Source organism: Epinephelus lanceolatus, chromosome 12 (genome assembly GCF_041903045.1).
Source record: "Epinephelus lanceolatus isolate andai-2023 chromosome 12, ASM4190304v1, whole genome shotgun sequence".
Taxonomy (NCBI): Eukaryota; Metazoa; Chordata; class Actinopteri; order Perciformes; family Serranidae; genus Epinephelus; species Epinephelus lanceolatus.
In genome coordinates, this window is record NC_135745.1 from 4,578,289 (window position 1) to 4,589,813 (window position 11,525).

The 11,525-nt window shown below is 39.7% G+C and overlaps 1 protein-coding gene across 7 annotated transcripts in view; it reads right to left on the minus strand.

Annotated features, from left to right (window-relative positions):
- Positions 1 to 11,525, minus strand: part of LOC144465062 (uncharacterized) — a 226,475-nt gene that overhangs the window by 163,945 nt on the left and 51,005 nt on the right. For 2 of the 7 annotated variants that reach the window (XR_013492420.1, XM_078172886.1), the window contains exon 3: positions 92 to 3,568. The exons of the other annotated variants lie outside the window; for them this stretch is intronic. Coding sequence is in view for 1 of the 2 variants with exons in the window: in XM_078172886.1 (XP_078029012.1) it covers positions 3,412 to 3,568 (157 nt within the window). In the remaining variant the exon portion in view is untranslated. Of the gene's footprint in view, positions 1 to 91; positions 3,569 to 11,525 lie in introns of those variants that run through there. 7 annotated transcript variants of the gene reach the window in all.

Consider the following 11,525-nt stretch of genomic DNA (forward strand, 5'->3'; position numbering starts at 1 on the left):
ACATATGAATACATTAATTGAATCCTATGGTTTGCATGGATTAGATTAGGTTCCATGCTGGAGTAATAAATAATAATAAAATAGACAGTAAAAGTACAATTTTTTAAAAGACAGAAAAGAGCAAAAGCCAACATAAACCAGCTACGAAAATGTTTCTAATGGCTTACAATGTATAACTGTACTGTGTAAAGAAAAAAAAGTGAGAAGATAGAAAGAAAGAAAAAAAAATTGTATCCATTTTGAAATTTGATCATAGTGATATCATACTTGGGGCCAGACTGAAAATTGTTTTTTAGTTGAATGAAAATTGGAGATTAGATCCAAAACATGGCAACTGAAATGTTTCATTAAATACTTGCTCCCTCAGACAAATATGTCAGTTTTGATATATGTCATAATTTCATAGTCAGATTGTCATAAAATGTACTTAACACAATCTTGCTTTCTTTGCCACCAATGCCAGTACAGAGTTTAGATTTTCACAGGGCCGTGCAGAGACCTTTAGGGGTTAGGTGCTCCAAGTTAAAAAGCGGGCACGTGGAACAATATTTCAAATAAACATAAAATATTTTTATAGCACCTATCATTCAAGAAATGCAACACAAAGGGCTTTACAATAAGGGCAGTATAAGAACACATGATAATAGACATAATGGACATAAAACAGACAAGGCAATTTAATATAAAATTATATTTAAAACAGTTTGAAATAACTGATTCATAAAATCATAGAGTTGTAAATCTATAAATCATAAAATCAAGTAAGATTTAAAAAGAGTTGCAGCAGCATGAGGCGTAAATAGAAAGTAAAAGAGCTAGTTAAAGGCTAAAGTGAACAGATACGTTTTAAACTTTCTTTCAAAAATATTTGAAAGAAAGGCCTGATGTGCTCTCTCCTCTTGGTTCAGGTCAATAGCCAAGCTGCAGTGTTTTGAATGAGCTGAAGTCTCTCAATGGTGTTTTTTTTGGGAAGCCAGTAAAAAATGCATTAATCAAGTTGGCTTGAAATGAAAGGCATGAATCAGTTTCTTAGCATCTTTTTCATTTAGAAATGGTCGTACCTTAGCTATGTTTCTGAGGTTGAAAAATGATGTTTTCATCACCTTGTTAATGTGGGACTTGAAGCTTAGATCTGAATCAATCATATTCACACCTACGGACAATTTAGAGTTATCAATTAACCTAGTCCCCAATCTGCATGTCTTTGGACTGTGGGAGGAAGCCGGAGTGCCCGGAGAGAAACCACGCTGACATGGAGAGAACATGCAAACTCCGCACAGAAGGGCTCCCAACCCTCTTGCTGTGAGGCGAGAGTGCTAACCACCATACCACCGTGCCACCGAAACACAATACCAACATAATTTAAAGCATAACCTGTTATATTATACCATACTATATCAAAACACAATGCAACATGTAATTTACAACAAACCACATCATACTAAATCATAGTCCCCGACCTGATAAAATCAGACGGGGGTTGTTCTGAATAAATATGAGGAAATTCTGAATGTTTGAATGTCATTTGTGCTGCACCTGAGCAGTTTTAATTTCTCTATAACTGTACCATAAAATCATCATATAAAAATTGTCTCTGGCATAATCAGGGTAATCCTGACAGGATTCCTTTGGAAACCTTATATAACCTCTAGGGATTTAATTAAGTTTCTAATGCTAGAAAATTATGAATATTATAATTTAATTTGTGGGGACTTATATTAGATGTTGAAGCACCCTCAGCCTCCCCCTCTGCACTTGCCTGCATTTTAAGGTGTAATAGCAAGATGTTAACACTTCAGGGTGCCATGGTGATTGCAGCCTCTGGGGGCTGCTGCAGGGTCTCTACAATTTCACAACTGCAATGTTCACAAAAACAAGGGAATGGGGACTGAAAGGAAATCTGAATGAATGATCAGTTTGAAAACAAATAGCTGGATTTGCAAAGTCCTCTTTGCTGGACTAATACAAATCACATGACAAATTATCAGTACAGAGTGGCCACATGAAGAGCTGTGGAACAACAAGTAACCATCAGCATTTATCTTAAGAATGTGTTCTTCTCCTCTGTAAGCACATGATGGCAGTAGTACACTGAGGATAAAATAACCACCTGCTGCAGGATTATGGTTGTCCTCCAGAGGGATCTGTTACACTTCTGAATTGCTTGAAAGCCCAAAGGCTAGAAAGTTTTATGTTAAAAAATGTAGGCCTGTTCTTAATTGTCTTTTTGTCTTTGCAGCAATCTTAGAGATTTAACATGCAATGTTACTTTTTCTTTTAGCATGAAAAGAACAACCTCCAATGACTTTTCTATACAGTCTATAATTTATACACGGGGGGTGGGGGGTGGGGGGTGGTTTATAAATTATGATACAAATGTTATTGTGCTTTCCACAAAATCAGTAATAATAGTAATCTTACTGAAAACAATCATCCCTTCAATCAGTCAATCAATCAATCAATCAATCAATCAGTCATTTTATTTGTCGTATATAATCATATATGGTACCATTTCAGTGAAATGTAATTTCACCAGTTCCTTCAGTTGCTGGCTGGTGCATCCGGTACCTTCTTCCTGACCACAGCAGGGAGTAAGGCAGTTATCCTGGTGGCTGGAATCCTAAGTGATTCACCTGGCCTTATTTTTGCAGTGTCTGGTATGAACATCCTTTAGGTATGGTAGAGCAGCAGCTATAGTGTGTTCAGCTGAAGGGCCACTCTTTGGCCTTGCAGCCCTGTTGGGTGCTGTTTTCGTATCAGGCAGTGATGTCCCATGCAGGACGCTCTTAATGGTGCAGGAGTAGAAATTCCTCGAATTTAAAGGGGGAACCTGGAATTTCCTCAGGCATCTCAGGTAAGACAGTCTTTGCCTTGCTTTTCTTACCACTGAGTCAGTATACAGCACCCAAGTCAAGCTCTAACTGATGCAGACATCAAGGTATTTGAAGCTATCTACCTCATCCACTGAGGACCTGTTGATATTAAGGGGGGCGTGGTTCCTTCCCTGCTTCTTTCCAAAATCGATTATCGTCTCTAGTTTTGCTGACGTTCGGGAGTAGGTTGTTATCCTCCTGACACCAGTGGATCAGGTCCTCTACTTCTTTCAGGGAGGCCTTTTCATTGTTATCTGCGATCAGGCCCACCACAGCTGTGTTGTCAGCAAATTTAATGATGGTGTTGGAGTCAGAGGTAGCTACGCAGTGTGTACAGGGAATACATCAGGGGACTTAAAACACAGCCCTGGGGTGCTTTGATGTTAAGGATATGGGTGGAAGAGGTGTGTCCACCTTCTGACACTGCCTGGGGTCTACCTTTTAGGAGGTCAAGGATCCACATGCAAAGTTAGGGTGTTTAATCCCAGATTCTTGAGCTTTGTGACCATCCTGCAGGGAACTGCAGGGTGTTAAACTCTCAACTGTCGTCAATGAACAGCAAACTCACATAGTTCTCTTTCTTTTCCAGGTGAGATAGGGTGGTGTGGAGGATGTGTGCTATGGTGTCTTCTGTAAATCGGTTGTGAAAGTAGCAAGGATGCAGGAAGGTGGGTGATGAGCGTGCTGCAGCACCCCTATTGACAAGGGGAGGAACAACACAGTCTGTAAATAGTTACCATAACTCATGGGTAGTCTGAACATTTTATTTTAAATTCTAAACAGCATATGATAAGATGCCTGTCAGAAGAACATGAAAAGAAAAATTTAAATATAAGATTTCAATTCATTACTTCGATCTGATGCGACAATGTCATCACGTCAGGTCAAAGTGCAAGGGTCGGGTCAGCTCATTGGGCAGCTAACGTTAAACTTGGGGAGAGATTTGCAGTAGCGGTAAAAAGTCAATAGTGCAGACAGGCTGAACAGGCTAAGAAAGACCTGAAATATGCCAGGACAATTTTAGAGCTGCTTCTTAGAGCCATAAAATATCTTGGACACAAGGGGCTTCCAGGGGACATGAGTGGCTTCAGCAACCAGACAATGTCCAACCAAGATGTCCAACACCATTCCAAAGAAAAAATGTGTGAACCACATCCAGTCCAGAGACAAATTGTGTCTGAGGCAAGAGAGCACACATTCTTTGGACTAAGGGAGCCACCAGTGTAACAACGTCTGAGCAGTTTTCCAGTAGCTTCTTGACCCAATCACCAGAATAAATGTTTGAAATTGTATGTTTGTTTTACGTTATTTGTAGCAGGTGTGTTGAAATTTCAACAGTGCTGTGGTTAATGTGTGGTTAGGTTTAGGCACAAAAACCACTTGGTTCAGGTTAAGAAAGATCATGTTGTGGCTTAAAATACATGCTTTTGGTGGCACAATCACTGGAAAAAAACCCCAACTAGTTTTGTTGTTTAGTAGTCTCAGTCAGTGATCTGCAGCTGGCAGCCATTTAGCCTAAGTGCATGTACATACATAGTCATGCATGCACATTTATATTGCACAGCACCCTTCAGCGAAAATATGTTCCCGCGCCAATGGATGGTAGACAAACTGTAGTGGGTCAAAGCACTTCATCACTGTAGAGCTGACAAAAGTGATGGTGGACTCTTGAAGGACGTGGATATGGAAGACTGAGCTGATGACAGGTTGAATATAGCTGTGAACACCGGCACTAGTTGGCTAGTACATAGTTTGTGGACCTGCCCACTAATACCACCTGGTCCTGCTGCTTTCTGAGTGTTTACATGCTTGAAAGCCCTCCTGAATGAACCCAAAAAATGTACAAGGACAGTAACCTTTTCAGACCTCAGTGATGTCTGTAGGTGTTCCTTTATATAACTTGAGAGGTGAATTGCAGGTAAAAGAAGAAGAAGAAGAAGAAGAAGAAGAAGAAGAAGAAGAAGAATTCCACTGCAGGTAATACACTCAGAGTGTATCAGCATTTTCACATCTGCACTGTGGTGGCAGAACAGTGAGAGAAAAATGTTCTGAGGGTAGTAAGTCACAGAACATAGTCATAGAGTGCAGGACCTCATGAACCTCGACAATATCTCAAATCCCAGTCCCAAACCACAGGAACCCAGCAATAGGCAATGGATACCAGGACTCCTAGAATCCAGTCATGCATCTCCAAAATGCAATCAAGGACCCAAAATCCCAGTTAAGGACCCTATACCCAAGTCAATGACCTCTTCAACCCTGTCAAGAACTGATGTCAAAGACACTAAGAACTCAGTCAAGGACCACAGTGAAGGACCTGCAGATCCCTCTGACTACCTGGGAGTTCTTGCAAGGGTTTCAGATGCTTCCAGAAAGCCCACAGTTTTCCCAAAATACTGTCAACAACACCTCTTTTTGTAATTGTATCTGCATTTGCATACAAGACTTTCCCAAGACCCTGACCCTGTCTTGTTGCTTCGACAGACAAGCAGATAAACAGTTCTGATGAGTTGCTCCTGTGGGACGCTCAAAAATCTCTGTTAATCTCCTTCAATCCTCCCTGCAGCCGTCAACAGCCCCGGGGCAGAGCTGGACTCTCTCCAGTCTCCTCACATATTAGCCTGGCTCTTAGTCTGGAGCCACCAGATTAACGCCCAAATCAATTAGAGCCAGCAGCAGATGAGTCAATTACCCCCACCACCACCACCACCCCCCACACCGCCTATTATCAGTGGTGTTTATGCTTGACATCTTGTAGGGGAAAGGAAATGGAAGGGGTGTTTTGGTCTTTTCATAAGGGTGGTGTTTGTTTAGAGGTTAAAGAGGCTGACTATGACTCTGAATTAAAAGATAGCCTGGGACTGTCTGGGTGGGGAGGGAGGGCTTAATGACCCCCCCTTCCTCCAGCAGCTACTGTCAAAGTTTCTTTGAGCAGCAAACAACCTCTAGCTGGGCCAGAAAAGCTGTTCAGTGTTTAGAAGTATGACATGAAGTAAATATGTTGCCACTCCACTTGAAAGTTTTGCTCAGTTTTGTGTAGTTTAGATTAAGTCAATCAATTTTGTTAAGTTTAGGTTGCATTTGATCATGAATTTACTTACTGTTAATATACAAATGTCTTTTTGTACAGTTAGAAATTATTTTGTACAAGATATCTGTGAGACCTAGAAAAACATTGAGTCGCTGATCTGCAAATGAGTTTGTCTTTAAAGGTTGATGACAGTTAGAATTGTTTTTATGGAGTTAAAGACTGAAGACATTCACCCGCAGTCTCAGGTCCCTCTCTCAGACTGAGACTGAAATTATTTTTCATCTAGAATGTACCACCAGCAGTAATAAGATATTCTTCCATTTTAAGCCTCCTACAGACTGTGAGATTTTAGTAATCTTATAAGTTTAGCACAAGCTACACTGTGAAACATGGATCTAATAAACTTGGATATGACATCAAGTTTGATGTATGCAGACTATACAGTGACAGAGCCTACTCAGGCTACGATGTATGTCCATGGACATCAGTACTTCAGAGCAGAAGTTCATCAGCATATGTCATCCATCAATGTTGCTGTGGTGGTAAGAGAAAAATGAAAATATAATAATTTAGTGGTGTTTATGTGTGTCGAAAAAGTCTCCAGAGGTGGAGGATGAGAATATGGACGCAGTCATGGCTGGGGACAAAAGGCCAACTTGCCATGCCAATTTTGCACCAAGACCTTGAAGTGTATTTATTAGCATATATCAGCATTTAGCGTTGTTGCGCTGATCAATGCATCATTTCATGCGGCATTTCTATTGGTTGGTTAGTAGACGGAGGCTGTAACAGCAGTCACACAATGAGATGGTCACCCCAAATTTCTGACACTGTCAGAATTTATTCCAGGCCAAGACAATCCTTGAACCTCTCTCACTGTGTGACGTAGGATCACCATTTTAGAGCCAAGACTAAAGATATCGCCATGTTACTTTCACGTCGGTCATCTTTCATCTGGGACAGCCCAAAATCACATTGTATGCCAGGCTTTGGGCACTTTGTCAACTCGTCATCTGTAATCCTTTCAGAGAGTGAGTAACATAAGTGTACAAGTGTTTGCTCTGCTCTGACTAAGTAAGACAAATGCTTTTTATACCTCTGCACCAGCAACAGCTGAGCCCAAAGGCAGTATGTTTTTGGGTTGTCCGTCAGTCCCATTCTTGTGAACGTGATATCTCAAGTATGCCTTGAGGGATTTTTTTCAAATTCGGCACAACTGTCCACTTGGATTCAACAATGAAATTAATAGAATTTGGTGGTCAAAGGTCAGCAATGATGCTTGAGTTCATATTGACCTTGACCTTTCAAGGTCAATATGAACTCAAGCATCATTGTTTTCACAGACATGGATGTAAACTGTAACTGCAACTTGACTGGTGTACAGAGGCATACAACCACAAGGCGGTAATTCTAGTTTCTATACATATATTTTCTTTATAATTATATACTTGATTATTAAGCTTTTTTATGTTTTCAAAAGTTTATATTTTGGCTAAAACTAAACCTCACTTGACTATTTATATTACTGTGTCAGTATGTACATTCATGATGATGTGTAAAAGTCTACCTATAGCAAGTCTGATTCATCGTTAGTTAAGTTGAACTGGAACTCTGATGTCGTGTTCCTGGAGTAAATGATCAGTGCAAACTCATTATCATCCACAAAGTCTGTCAGCCTGCACAGCGAGCACCCTCCTGACGTCTGCTCTGACAGCGTCCTGCCTGCATGTGGTGGGATTCCCAGGCCTCCCTGGTGCTAACGCAACAGCTCATACTCTGACACCGTGTGACCTGCTTTCATCACTCTTTGGATGTCTCTGTTTCACTGTGTCAGACAGAGACACACAGAGAAAGAGTGGAACTTAATGAGAGTGCATGTAAGTTAACGGGTGTGTAAAAGTGGTGGCTGCACCAGACAGTGTTTCTGCAGTTCATTGCAGTTTGCTGCTCCAGTCAAAGTCCAGCAGTTATCAGTTCAAGAGTGAAGGCGCCCCCCATCATATCTCTATGATTAGGCTGCAGAGGACACAGCAGCTCACAGGAGACTGTCCTCTCTGCAAGACAGCAAGACTGTTGTTTGGTCAAACAGCTTGAAACCACCTGTGTTTATGTGGAGTTTGTGAAGTCATGTGACAGACATTCTTAAAATGCATAAAAAACTAAGGGCTTATAACTCAGGATGGGGAACAGGCCTCTTGTCCAGTCTCAAAACAACAGTCAACATTGAGTTTCTTTTGCCATAAAGGTGATCACGCCATAACCCAATAATTCTCCAAACAGAGAGGTTGCTCAAACCTAATGAACTATCACCACAAAAACTATTACCAAAGGAAATCCTGCAAAGCCTCATATCACTTTTAATCATGCACTTATTTAAGATTTCAGTTAATGTTTCAAAGAAGTAAAAATTAAATGCGGGATGGTGACAGGCTACGATCTCTGGATTCTTGACCACACGACACCCTTACACTCCACTTTGCTACAAGCCACAATGCTTCATCCATACTGTACCATTGGATGAAGCACTGTGTCTCGATGGGGACAGCAGAGCACATGCTTAGTGGGTGGTTTTGGAAGGTACTGACATACAACTTGTCTTGTCATTGAGGTAAGAGGACTTTAATGCATTTGTGTTAGTCTCTGGGACTCAGAAAAAAAATACTGGTCATACTTTGTGTCTGATCAAGATCTTTGTTGATTTTGATTATATAGGGTGGCCCATTCCAAGACTGATGACTCCAGTCAACAAACTCTGAAACCAGAGATTCTTACCAACAACGTACAACCTCTAGATCCTCCTCACTGAAACCCCTTTCCCACCACAATTAGATTTAATTTTGAACCGTTCAGAGCATTTCGACCCAAAATAAATAAATTTTAAAAAGATTGGGTTCTCAGCTATAACCAAAATATATCAGATTTTCCATGACCTGAAGGGTGATCTGTGGCAACATCTGTGGGTGTGTCATATTCTACAAGTTGGAAAGAGAGGATGGAGAGGGCAACAATGGAGAAGTCAAGTGAGAAATTATTGGGGAAAAAAGAACATGCAGTGGTTTCATTAATAATTGTTCCTTTCTTTTTGGGGGGGTTAAAAACCAATATCTGTAATTACAGAACAAAAGTTTGGTGGTAATCAATGTTATCTGCAATTTTGCTACTACTGTTTACTTCCTTTGGCACTGTGCAACACCCTCCATTAATAACACATCCTTGATTACAATGGTTCTTCTAAAAACTTATGGAGACATGGGCTGGTTTACTAGATAGCACCAAGGCTCAAAGAATCCTGAACAGTACCAATTCAAGAACCAGGGCTAATTTGGTGAAAGGGGGTATGACAGATCCCACAAACCAACCTAAGGACTATTATACAACAGTTAGTTCTGACCAAGTAATTTGATTGGACGAGAGGCATTCCATGAATGCTGATATAGAGTACAACATCACTGGGACATGTAACAGTAAAATCACTCTGCTTACAGGTGTTGTAATATATATATTATATCCAGTGGCTGTATCCACAAACATTCTGAGAATACTCTCCGAGAGCTCCTAACTTAGCCTAAAAACATTTAGTAAGGAGTCCTAGCTTAGGAGTGATTTAGGAAAGTTCTCAGAGCAACTCTGAGCAAAGAAGGGACAGAAACTTTATCTTAGTGAGGGGGTGTGGTTGACCCTGTTGCTAGGTGTGATGCATTCTTTTTACAGATGTGATTGGTTGTCACAGAGAGTTTTTCAAATATCTTTGTATTGTGATAATTTTATTTCTGGCGTTATAGGGTTATTTTGTTAGGTGGGAAATGTGTGCATATCCCAAATGACAACACTTATGATCAGGCTATAAGTTTCTTTCTCAGCCTGCCATTCACTCATTGCACATATGCTCACTCAGGGTCTCTAGGTGTCATTGTTTGGGTAGGTCAATTGAGTCATCAGCTGATTCACAATTAACCAGTCGCACAGCGACACACCTTCTCTGTCAACCTATCATGTTACTGCTCCTCATTTTAAATATTGTTCTTTCTCTGCCGTAGTTCTCTTTTGCTGCCCTTGTGCATGCCCTCCACCTCCCTATCACCACCCAGTCTTTATGGATTCATCAGCCTCATATGCCTCAGCAGTCAGCAGCCTCAGAGTCATCAGCCACCTCCACCAGTGACTGGACTCCATGGGAAATTTAACCTGCTGCTGCTCAGATGTCCCTCGATCACAAAATATCTCCCTGTAATGTCCAAGCACCAAAGAGTTCTGTTAAATCTTAATCAGCACAAATCATCTGTTAATTTGTACACCCATATCCTGTATTAAATATTATCTTTACTTCCCTCTTCTGTCTCTCCTGATTGAAATTATGTTCTAAATGTTGTGTAATGTAATCACTACACTGCCAGATATGTAAATTTGGTGGAAAAGAATACTAAACCTCTTTTATTTTATTTTAATCTCTTTTTGCTTAACAGTCAAGATATTTAGTCTAAAAATATCATAATTAGCATTAAAAACCCAACATGTGGAATATGTAATGATAGAGTAAATGGCTCCTTGAAATATCAAATGCCCCTGAAATATTACAGGGGACATCACCAGACACTACCCAAAATGTGAAATGTCGCAGAACTAAACTATATGTGTCATGCACACAAAAGGGTAAAATAAAAATGTTTGCAATTTACAAGAAAAAAACAACAAGTTTTCTAAAACTCTTGAGAATTGGCTGAATGCAGCGACCTTCAAGTGGCCAACAAGCAAAGGTTACAGTGAGGGTTAAAGATGTATCGACTGAGGTTGTTAAATTACTGTTGAGTAAATCCCATTAATTTGTTTTAGTCATCCAGATGGATAATCCCCTGTAGCCAGAGATTAGAGGGATTACCACTGAATCACTATGTGGGAAGATTAGCCCCACTTCTAATTCCAAACATTTGTCTGCTGTAGTTCACTTTCTGAATTTCCGTTTTCAGTTCCAAACAGGCAAAGTGCTCAAAGGCACCATGCAGCCTCATCGAATAAACTAAGAACCCTCAACACATCGGGAAGTTGAAAAGAGACACAGCACAGAGGAGCAACTCTGAACCTTTTATAACTTTTGGATTCAAAGCATCTGAGGGAAACTGCTCCTTCAGGGTTCTTTATAATGTCATATTCATTTGCTTTGACAATTTAGGTTACCTGAAATAAACTTTGTACTTTGGTACTTGTCAAAAAAATAGTATTCAGATTAATTACATCAATCAAATTGCACAGCTAACTGAAACAATTCAACATAGACTGTAGGCCTATATGATATTTTAAATGATAAATGACAAACAAATTTATATTTAAATGCAACTTATATTTAAGGAAATTATTTTTATTTACTATTTACTATTATTACTAAGAAATGAACTGAGAACTGAATGATTGAGAAATAATGGACACTTAAAATAGATCAGTCTATTATCATAGCAAAACCCTTTCCATCTGAATATGAAATAGATAAATGAAATGTCTGGAATGAGAAATAAAATATTAAAACTTTGAAACTATATCTTGGAGTAGTTCATAGTATTAAAGTTATAATTACAAAGTTGTGTTGTATTTGACTACCTACTTTTCTACATTATATTTTTATATTTGCA